The sequence below is a fragment of the Balaenoptera borealis genome, assembly GCF_965194805.1.
Source record: "Balaenoptera borealis genome assembly, chromosome: 4".
Taxonomy (NCBI): domain Eukaryota; kingdom Metazoa; phylum Chordata; class Mammalia; order Artiodactyla; family Balaenopteridae; genus Balaenoptera; species Balaenoptera borealis.
In genome coordinates, this window is record NC_138861.1 from 46841879 (window position 1) to 46861440 (window position 19562).

The following is a 19562-nucleotide window of genomic DNA, read 5'->3' on the forward strand; positions in this document are numbered from 1 at the left end:
AAATCCAGGAGATAGTCAAGCAATGTGGTTGATTCTTTTAATCTAAAACACCTTTTATTAGCATAATTTTACCTATAACAATTTCCAATAAATAAGATGGGGTTTCATAATGGAAAGCAAAAATACGTTTCACACTGGCTTTTACAATGGTCCTGTGAAGAAAAATGTGGTGTTTTGATCTCTGACATACTACAGGTCCAGGAACGGAAGAATTTTAGATGCTCAAATGACTAAATAGCTAAATATATGCACATACAATTATGTATGGAATGACAGGTTAATATGCACAGTTTATTTTTAATATGCACAGTTTATAAAAACATGGTTTTAACATGTCTGAGTTTCTTTCTAATTCCATCCAGGTTTGATGCCGTTTTCTTGTACATGGCTTTTGATTTTCTGTTTCAAATTTGAGTGCTGCTTTTAAAGCTTGGCCATTATAAGCCCTACCTGTCCTCTCAAGAAAATCTTTTACTAATTTTAGAGAAGCCTCACTAAGCCATAGAGAGCAAGAAGGTAATCCAAAACCCACTATTCCCTACTTTGGCCTTGGATTGGTGGAGCAAAGCCTATACGCACAAAGAGAGTTGCTTGTAAGCTTTATGCCCTCCTCACAGCAGTCTTTTCTCTCAGCATAAAGATATGTTTTAAATGTAAACTCAGATTACTCCACTTCTTTACTCAATATTCTCCAATGACTATGTCGTAAATTGTGTCAATATTCAAAAGTATTCATTACCCCTCTCTGGGAGATAATTATACATCCCTACCCTACTGATGCTGGGTTTAGTCATGTGACTTGCTCTGGACAATGTCATGTGAGCAAAAAATGTGTCATTTCTGGAGAGAATCTTTAAGAGCAAATATGGTTGACCATATTGTTTCTATTCTTTCTGCTACAACTGCAAGGTTCCAAAAAGAGGCTTCTCCATCAGACTGGACACCATAGTGATGACTCTGGAGTGAGCTACAGCTAACCAGTGGCAGATATACAGTAAGAGTAAGGAGTAAGTGTTTGTTGCTCTTGCTCCTGGGATTTGGGAGTTGTTTGTTACCACATCATAAATTGCCTTAGCTGACTGATACAGGCTATTTTGCTCAGAGGAAAATCAAAGTACTTATAAAAAAACTATAAGATCTTACACAATCTTCACACACAAATATCTTACCATATAGATCTCGTCTCTTATTATCATCCCTGTCACTCCACTCGAGCCATGAAGTTTCCTTGTTGTGCCCTGAGCATGCAGACATACTCTTGCCTCAGAGCCTTTTTACTGTCTATTTTCTCTGTCAAGAACTCTGTTTCCCAGATATACATATGGCTTGTTTCCTCCTCTCTTTCAAGTTCTGTGCAAATGTCCTTCCATCCCACTTACACTACTTTTCTTTTTGTCCTAGAATTTATTGTCTATTAATACATTTTATATTTCATTTATCTTTGCAGGGTTTTTGCCTCCCCACCTAGAATGTAAGCTTTTGGTGGGCAGAAAGTGTACTTGTTTTGCTCATGCTATAATGCTAGCTCCTAGAATACAGCCTGGTACATAATAGAACTCAATAGATACAGAGAACATATTGGTGGTTGCCAGAGGTGGGGGCTAAGGGTGGGTGAAATGGATGAAAGGCGGTCAAAATGTACAGACTTCCAGTTACACAATAAGTAATTTCTGAGGCTGTAATGTGCAGCATGGTGACTAAAGTTAACAATACCGTATCATATATTTGAAAGTTGCTAAGAGAGTAGATCTCAAAAGTTCTCATCACAAGAAAAAAGAAAAACGTGTAACTAAGTATGATGATGGATGTTAACTAAACTTATTATGGTGATCACTTCACAATATATACAAGTCTAAAATCATCATGTTATACACCTAAAACAGTATGTTATATGTCAATTATATCTCAATAAAACTGGAAATATTTTGAAAAATAAAAAGTTAAAAATTTTAATAAATAAACATTTATTGAAAGAACAGATCTCCTAAGTGCAGGACAGAGCCAAGACTCTAGTAATTAGCAGCAAGCATCCAAAGAAGTGGTGGAAATGCTCAAGGTGAAGGGTTCAACATGCTCTTTCTGAGACTCCTCCTTCAGCCTGGCTCTCCACTTTTTCTATTAGTGTAATTCTATAGATTCCTTTAAAAAACTATTTTTTCTGCTTAAGTTAGCCAGTCTCTGTTGCTTGAGAACAAGAATCCTGGCTAGCACACTTCCTCTGCCTAACTATAACATCCTTGCAGAGAGAAAACAACTTACATTCAATTTTATAGTCCCCAAAGTTAGTACAGTAAGTGGTACAAAATGGGAATTCAACAGGAAAGGATGAATAAGTGACTACTGTTACAGTCTGAATAATCAAACTGACCAAAGTTAAATACAATTAAAGCATATGAAATCTAGAAAATAAGAAAATAAGTTAACTCTACGTTTGTTTGTTTGATTGTTTTTTGGCAATCATTAAAAATCAGCATATAATAGATGAAGGTAATAAATTCAGTTACATAAATCTCTGACTTACAAAGAATAAAATCAAACAACTTCTATTATAAAATGGTCTCACATTTTGCTGTTTATAATTAATAATCTTGTAAAATAAATAAATGCCACTGAAGCTAATAGACATTCATTGAAAAATATGTATAGCTCAGTTCAAACCTTTTGTCAATATAGAGGGTTAAAGCCTATGTCCACTGCAGATGAAGCAAAGATATCATAAACCTAAAAACATGCATACAGATATATATAAACATAATGTACGATTATAATGCAACTTAAAAATAGGAAATACACTAGAGCTAAATGGCAAAAAGGTCTGATTTCTACTTTTTGCTTTTTAAAATTTTATTATTTTCCCACCTATCAAAGGCCTGATATGGAATTAGACACCCACTAAATATTTATTGAATAAAAATTGACTGTAGCAGAATAAGATGGGAAATATCATGCTCTAAATGATATAGGTGATTCCATGTTTAATAATTCCTCCCATAAGTATGGAGATTATTTTAGCTTTTATTTTTAAAAATTGCAAGAGCTACAAGTTGTCTGACTTAGTGGGTAAACTCAATGAAAGTGAAGACAGTGATAAGAAGTAAGACACATTTGCCTTCTAGATTAAAGCTAGAAACAGAACTAATAAATGTTGCCATCCATATCAATGGCACCACCTTACAGGTTCTCCATATTCTATGGATATTTACACTAGGTATTGCTAAATGTGGTGCATTATATGCCGCAGCTCTTATAGGAAAAAAGACCCAATACTAAATCCAATAGAGTGTTAAATGTTTGACTCAAAATATATCTTATTGCAGATGGCCTTCACTATTTTGTGTAATACCAACTGTCAAACTCTTTAATAATTTAAATTGATTTTTATGAGATATAAATGCAGCATTATCATAGCAAGAATGATGAAATAACCACAATTTCATGAAATTGTGGCCAATAACGGTAATTTAAAATGAAATTTAGAAGTCACAAAATGATTAGAATGATTAGCAGGCCAATGATCAAATTTTATAAAAAGTATCATCCTTCCTATCACTGAAAAAATAATACAGGGCAAACTTTGAACTGGAAAATGAGCACCAAAACAAATCACCAAAATGCAACATTACTACTATAACAGTCACAAATAAACTCAAGAGTCTAATTTCAGGAATGTAACTACAGATTTAAGTATCTTGGGGAAAGTCATAACTTCAGTTTTCACATCTCTAAATTGATGACGTACATGTTCTTCAAACCCCCTTTGAATTCTTACATTTTTTAATCTCAGGATTACACACAATGTACTTTAGCTGACATGTAAATTGTTGGTACTTTCCTAATCACCTACCTATAAAGCCATGTGCTGTGTGTCATGAGGGACACAGAGGTAAGCTCCCTGCCCTCATCACTGATGAAGGTAGACATTTGAACCAACAGTGGAAATGGAGCTATTATAGCTGTTGTAGAGCAAAGTCCCACTGCAGGCAGCTCAAAAATGGTTGAGCATGAAATATGTGAAAGATTTCCACTGATGAAAATGGAAAGTAAAGGCATTCAAGCAACTAAAACATCACAAAAACAAACATGAAGGAATGATAGTGAATGGGGAAAAATAGTTTAGCAGTATAAAACAAATGAAATGGAAAACTTTGAAAAGAACCAAATTAATAAAAGAAAATGAGTATAAGTATGAATTTGTTACAAACAGAATTTGAGCAATAAAATAATAAGTGATTGGTGCTTTGGATGTATTTACAGAATTGAAGGGTGGGTAAAGAAAAGATGTATTGATTTGAATACATTTTATATTTAGAAATATGTAATCTGAGCTATATCCACTCCTATTAGATAATCAGAAGGAAGGAAAGACAGTCTAGATTTAGACCATAAAAGGTCCTTAATATTTAAAAATATTAAATACACACAAAGAATTAGGAGGGACTTCAAATGTAACCAAAACTTTGCAAGAGTAAGTAATTAGAGTAATTTAGAAGAAAACATTGCTTAAATAAATCATAGCTAAAAAAATCATGGTACTATCAAAATATATAGAAAAATAATAATGTATAATTTTTCCTAATGTCACTTAAGTAGGGCCAAAATTAAAACTCATTACTTTGTAAGTTAAGTTAAATGTTCTAGGAAAATATGGTAGAACAAAGCCAGATGATGTAATGCCCCCAATACCTAGTGAAATATATACTTCCTCCACCCTGAAAATATGTGTCATTAGGGCATGAACTATTTCCTCCAAAGGAATTATGCATTTATTTTTACTTCTCTGTGTGAACTATAATAGAGGGTATTCAAATACTTACAGTTGATTAGAGATAATTCCTCTTTATAGAAGAATTTCAGCTAATAAATGTAGAAGGAATAAAAGAAAAGAACAACATGAGAAAATGACTATTCTGCAATGACGGGAACTTACAATTGAGGGACCTGGCTGTCACCATTTGAATCCACTGATCAATCACAGTATCACTAAAATGGTAGGTCCAGGCATATGTGCCTTTTGATGTGATGCAGTGTAAAGTAGACAGCACACCCTATCAAGTATTCTTAACAAACAAACAAACAAAAATGGAAACAGTTTAAATACTCAAATACTTAAATATAAGTTCCAATTAACTGGAAATATAGGGAGAAAAAATTTGAAAGTTTTCACAATGAAAAGTCTTTTAAAGTATACAGCATTGCTTGGAGAACTGCTGTTACTGTAACTTGGCTAGATTATGGGATTTGTGGAGAGAAGTGGTGGCAGCAGAAGCAGCAGATGGAAGCTGTGGTAAGTTCATGGCATTCCTTAAATGTTACATCCAAGCATCTAGGTTTTATTCTCAAGCTAGCATTTCCCAGAATGTGTTCTGGAATACTGATATACATTCCTCACTATTAACAGGGTGAGATGGGTGTTCCCTTTTTAAAAAAAGTTTAGGGAACACTGTATTCTATATTTCTTTCAATTGGTTGAATATTAGTAAGGTTTCGCACACTGCTTGTAGAAATACCTATTGAAATTTAACACAGCATTTTCACAACTTATAGAATAGTTTATTTTGAAGAGAGTATTGTTATCCTGTAAGAAGCAAATCTAGAAAATATCACTGTAGGAGGAAACACTGAGGAATCTCAATAAGTGTAGTATTTTGCTCTGAAGAGTATTTTTTGAAGATAATTCTAGTGGCAGTGAATTGGTGAGGCAAGACTGGAGAGCAGCTGGAATACAGCTGGTGTGAGAGGACAAAGACATGAACGGACCAAGGGACTGACATGGGATAAAAGTGGAAACCATAAGACACAGTGGATATCAACAGAAATGCATTGTTTCTGTTGATATCACTAAAAAATCCATCACTAAAAACAATACTGAGGTTTCTAATTCAGGTTAGTGGGATGTTGGCAATGCCACCATATAGTTAGAACAGAAGGGAAGGCAGCTGTGGTGGTGGAGGATGCACAGAGGTCTGTGATCAAAGAATATATTTATTTAATATATAATATTCTCTTATGTAAAATTCATACTTTCTCACGGGCAAAATACTAAGCAAATATTAAAAAGTGAATCTTACCTATGGATTTTTTTTTCCCTTCTAAATTTACTTAAGTCATTCCCTGGTTCTACTTACCCACAAGGCCTATATGTGAATACAATGTAACTCTCTTCATCCCCTCTTTCAATGAAAGTCACGCATGTGTGCTTTTCCCAGTGCCTCATGGCCTGCTTGAACATGGCTCGCTGGCTGCCTGGAAAAATGGCATGACATTAATAAAACAATGGGCTCTTCCATCCCAGGTCTGGCTGCACAGGTCAGACACCACCTCTATCATCAACCAAAGAATACTAGCTCCAAGCACTGCAGTGAGCCACTCTTGAGAGTGGGCACTGCCTTCATAATCAGTAGGCTTGAGCTTACTGTCTCTACAAGTATGTGTGTACAAGGCTCCGTAAACAAGACATACATTATTCCTGTCAGCTGAAATCAGCTTCCAGATTTAATAGGTACATTTGAAATTCAATTTAAAAACCAGAATAGTTCTTTAGATTCTTAGAACTCAAGATTAAATATATTTTTAAATTTCAAGACACCCTAACTGACAACTCAGGTGAATGGAATATTTCTCGTGTTTCATTTAATACTATGTTTTATATGTTAGTATTCTTTAAAAATATACACTTAATCTATATGATAATTATTAATTCTTTATCAAAATAGACGCTCTGGGAATATCTTACCAGTGAAGTTGCCTCCTATAACGTAAGGAATAACACCTCCAGGCCATACTCTTTCAGTTCTTGATGTAGCAGCTCTGGGAACTCGATTTTTCTCATTTTGCCCTGAGAATTTTAGAGGTACTTTTTCCTTAACTGTGTTGTTTTGCTCCAAGCCTGCAGTGACATTTAAAACATTCTGTGAAACAGAAGTCCTTGGTCAGAGAATCATTTACCTCTTAAAGGACAAGGTGAAATGTCTTATTTACACATTTATATAAATATGCCTGAAGTCAAAATGCATTAAAGAAAAACTTCATTTATATTACATACTTGAAAAAAGTGTTAAAATATTTAAGTAGTTCATGTCAAAATACTATTTCCTAATGCTCTATGAACAAATTTTGATGAATTTCCATACAACAGCCCACAGTGGACAGAAGTCAGGTAGACTTTGTAAGCCACAGAAAAATTCTTTTGTTTTCTACTTTACTAGAACACTAAGAAATTCACCACTAGAATTAAAAAGACATTGTTTAAAAAGTCCTATGATGTTCAAAACCTTTCTTACTCCTGCTAAATCCCTAGTCCTTTAAATCAGAATTGATATTCTGTAGTACAGCTTAAAATTGTGAATATTACACTGTAGAGATAGTAAATGAAATAGAATAAGACAGATATGGTCTCAGATTCTGGGACAAGGGGCTATCTCTATTTCAATTTCCTCAGGATTCATATCCACACAACAGAAAAGATTTAGAGAGCAGTACACAAGGTGAACAGGCCAACATAAAATGCAGTCTATTGTGGAAGAGCTTTCAAGTCTGCAGTCACTGACTTTTCTTGGTGACCCTTCATAATTTTTTTGTTACTGTTTTATTTTTCCTACATTTTCATGGTTATTTTTTCTTATTTACATATCATTGTTGATACAAATAGTTTACCACTTACATACACTTCAGACACAACGAACACTGAATGTATGCGCCCTATGCCTGTGTTCCTAACATGTCTATCTTTTTAATATCCTGGAGCAAAGTATCTTCACTTTGGAAAATTAGTCCTTAAAAGTAGGCACTTTAAAATATTTCATTAGTATTAATCAATTGAAGAGATGTTAGGATATGAACTTTGAACAGAAGACTTGAAAAAGAAACTCTAAAATCTACAAATAGTGATTAATAAATTCAATACTTTAAATATTAACTAATCATTAAGCCAGAAGGCAGTTTCTCTGAATGTTTTCCTATATATATTTTTGGAAGGGTAAAAAATATTTTCAATTATTTTTTAATCTAATTAATCAGTTTGACAATTTACTTTAAGTGGATTTTATTTCAAAAGAAACAGCCATGATATTTTTCCATTTGACTAAAACTGATGTAGCTCCATGCTTGATAAAAATACCAATCTACTGGAAATAAATACCAACAATAAAATAAACACCTAATACATTTTTTTATTAAAGAGAAGCTGAAAATAAGCTAAAATATTTCAAATGTCCCCAATTAAGTTCTAAAAAACTTACGTTGGATATCAACTAACAAAATAACAATGAATAAAGGACTCTTTCTCAGCATATATCCTTTCCATAATTTGCAGCTTAATGGCAAACAGAACTGCTATGAGTATAATATTCACTGTACATCAAGTGTCTGAAACTTTAAACATTGATATACCAGAGCCAATTCTTCTTATCCTGTCTATAAGTTGGTAGAGGGCCCCTCGTTTCTTTGACATACCATGGTCTCCAAATCCACCTTAAAGAGTAAAAGAAAATAGTAAGTTAACTTCACTGTAAATTAAAGTTCTTGTAAATAAGCAATAGTAGTAGGCTACATTGATTTCTCTTTGGACATCTCTTTTTATGTGGTCTTAAAGTAATGAATACCCGTAAATCTTGGAAGAGGGTAAAAATTCTACAATAACAAATTTTAGTAACTAAAACTAAGGGGGTAAGAGAAATTAAGAGAGCAATCTAAATGACTTTATTTGGACATCATGGCAATTGAGTCATCTATTGATAATCTGAAACATTTTTCTTCACTGTGACCTTGACATCACATAGTATTATATAGGATGACAGCAAGTTGTTCTGCCCTGTTGAGTGCATTCCAGCTATTTTCCCAATACAAACTAAATATTTTCAGATGGCAAACCAGCAAATGGAAATAAAAACGTTAGAAGAGCATAGGTATGTAAATTCTCAATGCAACAGGGAAAAAAAGCAAGTGTATAGTGCAACTTTTGCCCCAAAGCTTGGATAAATTTTGAGATATTTCTAATAGCATATGACATTTTATAATGTATTCAAATAAATTTTGAAAATTAGTTTCTATAATTTATAAAAACCAATAACAAAAATTAAAAAAAATTCACAAGGTGAGACTCCAAAAGGATGTCCAACTGCAAAATACATTGTTATGTTATGCAATTTGCAAAATTTATAAAGGGGATATAAAGAATTTTATAGCTCAAAATGTAGAGGAGAGGGTGACGTAAGGAAATATGTCTTCTTGCAATTTTAAGAACAAAGTCATATCAGAAAACAGATCATTTGACGAAAATCCAAATCTTCTGATTCTCATTCCAGGGCTTTAACAAAATGCTCTCCCAGTTTTATCTCCTATTTTGCCTTCTCCTTGAATCTTTGATAGAAAAATACAAAGAGGTATCATTGAGCAAACAATTAATTTGATCACTAATGATATCAGAACAAGGTGGTTCATGAGCCTGTGGGCTAAGACAATGAAAAAGGACCAGAAATTCATGCAAACCACAAACTGTTCTTGCATGGAAATAGTTTGAACTATTTCCTTCCAATATTTTTTCCCCTTTGAAATTAATACTGAAACTTAATTACCTAGATTGAAGCTAATAACAAACAAAAACAATAATAAAAATTATTAATATATAAGCCTCTTATAGGAAATATCTATTAAGTCCTTATAAGGCAAATAAGTTAGAGTGCTTGTTCACTAATAATCTGCTTAATTATGTGAATTACATGGTCACATTTTTGCTGTGCCCCTTGAGAAAAATTTTTGAAATTTTTTCATTGAATATTTTAGAAAGATGAGGTAATACTTAAATGCATTCATTCCTAAGCAGTTACAACAAACATTTTTAAAGGATAGTAAAAATGTATTTGAAATGACCATTACCTAACAATTATATTGCATATTAGGTAGGTCTGAAACACATATAAATATGTATAGAAGGAGGCTAATTATGAGGAAAAAAGAAATATCTTCGTTAATATTAAGGTAATTATAAGCATAAGAATAATTATAGGCTAGGAAAAACATTTCAAGACTCTCAAAGTCAATAATGTTTTAATAATTTTGAATAATTTTTATAGCAATATAAATAAAATTCTGTGTAGATAGTTCATTGAAATAGAAAAAAGGAAAATTCATAGTATGTGTTTATTTCTCATATATTCTAAAATTTTTAAAATAAAAATATACAAACCTAATAAATATTTATGAGAAAGACAATACATTTTGAAATAAGAAAATAAATATAGTCAATTCAGCACAAACTAACAAGAAAGGGAAAAGTTAGAGTAAGAAAAAACTAAAATATAGAATTCTTTATGATGCTTGAAATTCAACTGAATAGTATAAATTACTTTGAAACATGTACCTTTCACATATATATTTACAATATGATTTTTATAATTGATAGTATAATTGTTTTATGCTATTTATCTAAATAATGATATTTTATTTCCAAATGTTACTATTTCAGAGCTTAACTATAAATGAAATGACAAAATTACATAGTATTAAAATGTTCTGAATCACAGAAAATGAATGTCTCCAGTACAAAGAGAGGACAATGGGTTAAATAAATGACCTGAATAAAGCTTGAATCTAATGAAAATCTTAATAAAAATTGAGAATGTAATGTGATAAATTTAAGATTTTGCTGAGTTATACCATTGCTCTCTTGTTCCAAATCTGTTAATCTCTGTGACAGTGTTAAGTGTGAGATAATGGTTGGAGTCTGTCAATAAACATACCTATAGGAATATACTATCTGCGATTACACTGCAAAGCAGTTTCTCTCATATATTTGATGTATGTTTCAGAAAATAAAAAGGCTAAAGCATATTATTTTTAAGTACTGTATTATTTGTTTTATTACCTTACATAACTTTCTTATATGTAATAATATTTTGATCATGTACAATAATGTCTTTATTCTTAAAAGGGCATGTTAACCTATTTAATATTGAAAAGCTATGTTGTTGGTAATTAACTTCAAAATATTTTATACATACTTATACATGTATGCATGCACACACACATACAGAGAGCAAATATGGTAAACTGAACAACTGCTGAATCTTCAAGGTGTATGGGTGTTGCTTGCATTATCCTATCAACTTTTAGATATCTTTGAAACATGTCATAATAAAAAGCTGCGAAAAAGTAAATTGGGCAAAGAGAGATGTTAATTCACAGTAAAAAGTCTTAAGACTAAAATATATTTGTCTGCTAGATACCACAAAGGAACTATATGTTTTATTTTCCATAGAATACAAGAAGAAAGTAAAAATAGCATTGGACAGAAGGAGAGATTCAATGAAATCAAAAAGCATGACACTGAATAAATGTTTTAGCTATAACTACAAAAAGAAATTTTACATTTTTAACCTTGCAATTTTTCTCCAAAATAAAATACAGAATAAAAATTGTATCAAGATAATATAAAATAATTTTTAAATTTTAGTACAGATATTTTAAAATGAGGACCCAAATGTCTTTTAAAATATTACAAGTCTCATATAGGCATAATTCAAATATGTTCAAACAGTTGAAATTGAAATTTTCTTCCAGGTTTTCACAAAAATTATAAAAATAGATAGATAATTTTTCTAAATAAGTTTGTATATAATTACTCTAAGAATAATTTACTTTTTGCATCTCAATATCCAAATAGGAGGCAACTGAATATAATGTTCAAGACTATGAAATTTAACCTTCCTCAGAATTGAATTTTGGTCCTGACTCAGTCATTTCCTGGCTATGTGACAATAAGAAAACGACATAACCTTGTAAATCTCCATCTCCTCACTTGTAAATCACAATAAGCAGCTACCTTCATGGGGTCATTATGAGGATTCAAAGAGTTAACACCTGCAAAGTACTTAAACCAGGCCCGGTACATGGTACATGGTAAACACTACAACATCTTTGTTAAATACATTAATTAATAAAATTAAAACTATGAATAAAACTTAAATTTCTAAATAGGCTCATTCATATCAAGAAAATCAAAGTGATCACTGGAACATCAAAAATGATCCAAAGAGTATTTTAGCATTTCAAGAGTATATTTTCTTCTAAATGAATGCAAACTGAATCAAATAATCAACTGTACCTGTGGTATGTCCAAATTTTCCAAAGGGGTTCTGTGTAAGGTCAATTGTCCTATCAATTTGAAAGATATTTAAGTCTTCATCGTCTAAGGCAATGTCACCCCAAAACACAGCTAAAAAAGAAAATTTCAATTAAAATATAAATTATTTAAGAGCAAAAATCGATGCAAACAAAGCTAATTAGAAAAATATTGCTAAAAAATGTGGAAATGTGGTCCCTAAAGATGTAGAGATATTTCAGAAAGTAAGTGTAACTGAACCTACTGGACCTGTTACAGTGTAATGTAAGCCACCTGTGAAAGGACGTGACCCACTTTTTTTACTTTGATGTTTGAGGGGAGAGGGAGAAAGTTATTTCTTTGAATGAAATGGCCTCAGATTTATGGGGTGGGGATGGGGTTCTAAGGGAAGAAAATTCAGCAATCATGGCTAATTTGCAAATAAATGAAAATCTGATAAGAATGTCTATATTTACAGTGGATGTCTGAGATCAGCAGGTCTTCACTGACAGGTAGAAGAAGAGGTAGTAGCAACTAAACTGTGTGCTATGATAGCTTCATAAAGTGAGGTTCAATTGAGACAAAAGAATATTGTGCTGTTATAACAACTCATTCATCACATTTTTATACAGTTATAATGCACTTTCTCTAAAGATGACATTGCCTCTGAGTCTCTATAAAATGTATAAATAAAGTCAACTTTTATTTAGGCAATGACCAGGTGCTGACCTTTCATCATTAATGACAAATAAGACACTGCCCATATTTTTAGGAGCGTCAAAATCATTACCCTGATCCTGGAAACACTCTATCTTTTATACCCAGCAGTTTATGCTACTTAATAAAGCAAAGCTCTATAAATCATTGTGAATGTATTTAAACCAGTAAGTGAATTCTCTTTTAAGGTCAGAAATATACATTTGCATAACAAAAATGGCCTCCTTGTTTATTTGAGCCCAAAAGTATCCCTTTGTACTATCAGATGTCAAAATATAATAACTTTAGGAAATGTAGCAAATTTAAGAGAGAGAATAAATTAATCATGAAATAGTAAAACATTGACAAATGCCTTGGAAATTCTGGGATATTTGTTTCTTGATACAGGTTTACAAATTTGCTTTTTAAATTTTTTCTTCAGATTTTTCTTCTGCAAAACCAAAAAGGAGGGGAGGAATTTACATTAAAACATTTAGAGAGAATCCTACTCAATATATTGTAATCACCTATAAGGTAAAAGAATCTGAAAAAGTGTATATATATATATATATATAACTGTATCACCATGCTGTACACCTGAAACTAACACAACATTGTAAATCAACTATATTTCAATTTAAAAAAGTGAAAAAAATTTAGAAAATGACAAAATCCATCCTTTTCAAATCACTTTTACTAAATTCAAACCTTAATATGTATGAATTTTAGCTATAAAAACTAATTAATAAAATGAGTTTTAAGTCATAAACTTCAATCCTGAAAGCTATACAATGCTTTAGGCTTTGATCAAAGGTTTATCATAAAAAATTATATACTTAGTTTAGTTCGCTTATACAAAACTGACATGAGATAAGAAGAGGTTTATTTATGTGTAAATCTAGAAAGGAAGAAAACAGAAATTAGTTCAAGATGCGTTATCAGTTCAACATATGAAAAAATCTTCATTAGAATTAGAATTCGCTCATCAACCCCTCTCTTCTGCCCTACTGTCAATGGAATGGCAGTCTGTAGAAGTTATGCTTACAATCTTTTGATATCAGGGATGAAGAAGTCTGTAGACGAGTTAATAGTGCTGACTAAGAAGTTGGTCTTGATGACTGAAATTGAATCCAGATTCTAATCAGTTTCATACACATGCAGCAGAAACTGCTAAGTCTCCACCGTCCCTAAAGCCAGACATCCTAACAAATAGATGGCCTACCTAAATAAAATATCTTCCAATTATATAAAGCCTTGTTCGTTTTCATAAATAAATTTTGCACTCTTTTTTTTTCAAGATTTTTCACTATTCTAAGGTAAATACAAGTTTGCTAGTTATTTAAATCTTCTATCATGTGTATTTACTATGCACATAGTTGTGAGCACTGACTGGCAGTGACTCTCTCAGTCTGCCTCTTCCTTCCCTAGTGCTGGGGGACAGTTAGGGACACTAAAAAAGTGCTTCTCTTTTATTTTTCCAGGAATCACAGCAAATCTGGTAAAAATGCAGGCTCTGATTTAGTAGGTCTGGGGAGAGGTCTCAGATCTACATTTTTAACAAGCTCCCATTACTACAAATAATTATCATTGTCATTATCTTTATTAGAATCATTTTTTTCTCCAACAATAAATTTTACTTCTCTCTGAATCAGCTGGTTGACTTGAAAGCTTAAGCATTCAACCAAATAAAGTGTATTTCATCTGTACTACATTTATATAATAAAGGTAGTAGTAAAATAAAACTCAAATGTGTTTTAGATTTTTATTTTCTTGTAGTGACTTTTCACATGCAATAGGATTCATGTCTTGATGGATTATATCAAACTAAGATCAGCAGTCCAGGTTGATATAACACTTCACAGAAGAAAAAAAATTATTTCTGGAATAAGAATGGCATAAGACCAGATGATTCTCGAAGGAGACAAAACTGCTCTGGAGTACATAGCCTATTTTTTATTTATTGTTATTTTTTTTCTAACTAATAGCCTCAGTAGTTTTGCAGTTCTGAATCCGCCATGAATTGCTTCAGGAGCAATAGTGAGTGACTAAGCCAATTCGTATATGTGTAGACTTGATGTACTGTAGGCCATATATACCTTTAAATCTTGATATTGTCTACAGCAACAAAAAATAGACATCTTAGAATTTTCAACTTATCACATAGTTTAAAATGCACAATTTCGGGCTTCCCTGGTGGCGCAGTGGTTGAGAATCTGCCTGCCAATGCAGGGTACACGGGTTCGACCCCTGGTTCGGGAGGATCCCACATGCCGTGGAGCGGCTGGGCCCGTGGGCCACAATTACTGAGCCTGCGCATCTGGAGCCTGTGCCCCGCAACAAGAGAGGCCACGATAGTGAGAGGCCCGCGCACCGCGATGAGGAGTGGCCCCCGCTTGCCACGACTGGAGAAAGCCCTCGCACAGAAACGAAGACCCAACACAGCCATAAATAAAAAAATAAATAAATAAAAAAAAAAAAAAAAAAAAAAGCACAATTTCTTTTTTTTTTTTTGCACACATTTGAAGGTTTCCTTAATTCACCTTCTACTTTAGTCTAAGTGACTTATTTCTACATGTTAAATATTTACTTATGCATTGGCATAGCAGCTGGAAGATGACAATTTATATTAATATGTATTTAGAATTTGCATTGTAATCCAACATATATTTTTTATATAGGTTCCAAGATATTTGTAATTCTCAAGTCCACATTGGAGCTTTTTGTTTTTCTTTCTATATGGTATTTTCTATTTATTTTACATCAAAAAACAAAAATTAAAGAGAAATACTTTTAAAACTATAAATTATCAGGCTTCCCTGGTGGTACAGTGTTAAAAATCCACCTGCCAATGCAGGGGACACGGGTTCAAGCCCTGGCCCAGGAAGATCCCACATGCTGTGGAGCAACTAAGCCCATGCGCCACAGCTACTAAGCCTGAGCTCTAGAGCCCGTGAGCTACAACTACTGAGCCCACATGCCACAACTACTGAAGCCCACGTGCCTAGAGCCCGTGCTCCACAACAAGAGAAACCACGACAATGAGAAGCCCGCGCACCACCAGCCTGCCGCAACTAGAGAAAGCCCGAGCGCAGCAACGAAGACCCAACACAGCCAAAAATAAACAAATTAATTAATTAATTTAAAAAACTATAAATTATCAGTCATTAGCCCCATTTAATACAGTGATTTGAGTTTACTGATATCAGATACAGAAGCAATATAGGAAACTGGTTATAAATTACGATACTAAGGAAATGTTCAGTGCAATTAGAATATTTACTATCTGTTTGGAATTCTGCTCAGATTCCAGTCAAAAAATGGGGATGTAGCTAACCAATAGTCCAAAATAAAATGTCAAAAATAACAATTTTGAAACTACATGGAAAACCACAGATTTTGTTTTTCCCCAAAGGCTATTTGCATTCATTGTACTACAAAAAAATTTTTTAATCAGAGACCAAAAAACAAAAAAAAAAGACAGGGTGCTTTTACTGCACATTTTATAAAAGAATACATGGTGAAAATAAGCCATCCAAGGTTGTGATTCCCTATACTCTAACTTTAAATGATGTCTCTTCCACCCACATCCCGATTCCCCAGTGATCTATAGTCCTGCAATTTTGAAGCTGGGGTCCAGGGACCAGTTTTAAGGACACTTCAAGCCTGTGATTTCCTAAAAGCTGTATGCAAAAAATATGTATGAGTTTGTAAACACAGTCACTACATGTTTTCCAGAGAAGAGGTCCATAGTAGATTACCAAAAGGGTTCACACAAAGTAAAGAACCTCTACTTTTGCAAAAAGCAGAGCCTTTCAATGCACTCAGGAGAAAATACTTACAAACTAAATATTCTCAAGAAAACGAATATATTTTCTTGATAGTTGATGACTACTTGGGAGTACACTGTAGTAGACAAGATGACAGAGCTCCTCAGGCATTTCTTACAGAAAGCCCCCCCAGGAAGCTCCTCTCCCCAACTAACCCTTAGGGGTCTCACCCGCCTCCATGTCCTGCCTGTCTTTCCAACACACAAGATTTCATAACATGCTTTCGATTGTCTGATTCCTTAACCTAAGTTTAAAAATACTGACCACAGGAAGGATGTGTTGCTCATCTTTAAACACTCACTGCCAGAGTGCCTGACATAAAGTAGTCCTCAGTATATGTTATGAGGCACAAAAAATGTGAATGAGTAAATGAATTGGGGTATAGTTGTATATAAGAAAAATGAGGCTAGGCATGCGACATAATTCACAAATTTGCCTTATGACCCCAAATACTAGGTGTTCAACCATTCCAAAGAATATTTCAAATCCTTTCAAGCTACAGGGAATTATTGTTGTATACTTTAAAATAAAAAACAATTAAAAGGTAGCTGTCTTTCTTTTTATTCCAATAGCATATATTATTAAGTGTAGTTATGGGAAGTGTATCATTTTTTCCTAAACATCACAATGATGTGCTCAGGAAATACATGACTGAACTAACAGATCAGTTATATTGAGACATATAGGATTTGAGAGATAACTTAAAGATTCAACAATAGCCAAGAGGATTTGCTTATCACACTTTTTCAGTTTAAACTTTATGCTGTTATTGATGTTGGATTTAGGGAGGAAGATGATGTCATGTGAAGGCCTGACAAAGCTACTTTGGCTACTGTAGGCTAAAATAAAGGCCTAGGGAAAATCTCCTCAGACAAGGGCAACAGCGAAGGCTTAAAAGTCAACAATTTTTACATGATTGATTGACAACCACTAAGCAAATTCCCAAGGAAAAGTAAGATTTAGCAAAAGTTCCAATATATATATTTTGGAGACAACGTTACCTTATTTAAAAGAGGAAATAGTTTTCTGGTGGCATTTCATATGCACAGAATAAATTTTTTCCCCAAAATGACAAACATGAAAGTTACTTTAAGTTCCAAGTTTGGGAAACAATTATCTAACATTTTAAAAGTTCTTGATACAATACTAAAATAAATGAAGATATATTTTTATATAGATTCTCAGAAATGATCTTCAAAAATAAAAGGGTAAGAAATTTTTCATGTAGTACATTTCTTTCTTAAATTTCTAATAATAAGAAAGGATTTGTAGTCCAGTTATTTTAGTGGTTGTTCATAAAAAAATCATATGCAATGCTTTATTTAAAATATTTCATAGGGTTTTTTCAAGATCTGCATTATAACTTCTACCATAAACTATCACATAAACCGAACAAAATCATCCAATCTACAAAAAATGTGATGTGGTGAAGTATAAATGATGAGTTAAATAAAATGGTTTACTCATCTTTCTCCGATAAACTGGATTGAAAGGTGCTTCTGGATAATATGACTCTCATCTGCCGCCTTAAAACAAGACGCCTCTATGTACCAAGGGCAGGTTTTCTGGAGGAAGGGGGTGTGGTACAGTATAAAAAGCTAACTGTTTGGGCCATTATTTTAAAAAAAAGCTGTCCAAACATACTCCAAATTTAGAGGTTGCTTCAAAGAACACAAAACTGCTGCTCGAGTTAAACACAGTTTTGATTATTTCTTGAATCAGGAAACAAAATACAGTCTCAGCACAAAATCATATGTTCAATCTGAAATGCAAAACAAATAAACATATGCATATACATGTACATATATACCATGCAAGGAATATTCCTCCAGAATATGGAGACATTTGATAATAATTTTTCAGGATATTAATGAGTTTCAAGATAAATCTAGATTGATCAATAGATTCTGAACACAGAACAGAAGCAGCAATTTATCTTTTTTAAATCTTTTTTTCCCTGTTTTAATGCACTTTAACAATATGGATGTGATTAAATACTAAATTTTCAAATAATTGTATCTTTCTTTTTAGGTAAGAAAACCAAATTTTTCCCACAAAAAGTGATCCATCAAAATACCGTGTCAATCTGCATTTATAACCCACAATGCCCATGGATAGGGTTCCTCAGGACATTTTAAAAATGTCAACCACATCACAAATACTCATTTTGAACTCTTTGACTCAAAAGAAAAAACACTGACAGAAAAGTACTTTGATCAAGAAATGTAAAGATAAATATTGAAACTTATTTTGTGTATGGCCTAATATTTTCTGTCACAAGCTTTAAAAAAAATGGTTTATTGTAGCTCATAAGTTTTTAAAAACTGCCATTCTTATACTGCTCAAATAATGAATATATAATCAACCACTACCAAGATTTGGTTTATTTATATTTCCCATGTCTCCTCCATCTTATAACAATTGAGCTGTTTTTTTCTTCCCTTAGGCTTGAGTTTTTTCTTCCCTTAGGAAGTTTGTCTACAAACTGTGGCCAGTGTAAGAGTCACCCTAATACTTCTTTTTAAATTAATTTACATTTTTAAATTAAATTGGTTTATTTTCTAAATATTGACCTTAGCTCTTGGAGTAAATCTTGATGCCTTCCTGGAAGTAAGGTCATTCATGAAAATGCTATTTTCTATATTCTAGCTATGTTTTACCCACTGGCTGGTCAACTCTTCACAAAAACAGAAGAACCTTTTTTCTCACTTTTTCCATTTTTATTAGTCTATTGTTATAATAGGTTAAGAGAGAAAATGTTATATTCCAACCTTTCTGACCATTATTCATCTTTGTAAAAGATTTCCTCTAGGGCACAAGTCAAAGGTTGGAGTCTTTTTTCTTTGCTTAATTTATGCCATTGCACAGCCCTCAAGTCAACATGTGCTCAGTGAAATAGCCTTTACAAAATTTAAAAGCTCATTAACATCCTAAAAACTTGA

General features: G+C 32.7%; 1 protein-coding gene across 1 annotated transcript in view; it reads right to left on the reverse strand.

Annotated features, from left to right (window-relative positions):
* The window catches only part of TLL1 (tolloid like 1), a 257300-nt gene that overhangs the window by 114656 nt on the left and 123082 nt on the right, over window positions 1-19562 (reverse strand). The window contains exons 2-5 of the mRNA XM_082391226.1: window positions 12101-12211; window positions 8389-8469; window positions 6734-6886; window positions 6126-6243 (exon numbers count right to left, since the gene is read on the reverse strand). Coding sequence (XP_082247352.1) covers window positions 6126-6243; window positions 6734-6886; window positions 8389-8469; window positions 12101-12211 — 463 coding nt within the window. The remainder of the gene's footprint in view (window positions 1-6125; window positions 6244-6733; window positions 6887-8388; window positions 8470-12100; window positions 12212-19562) is intronic.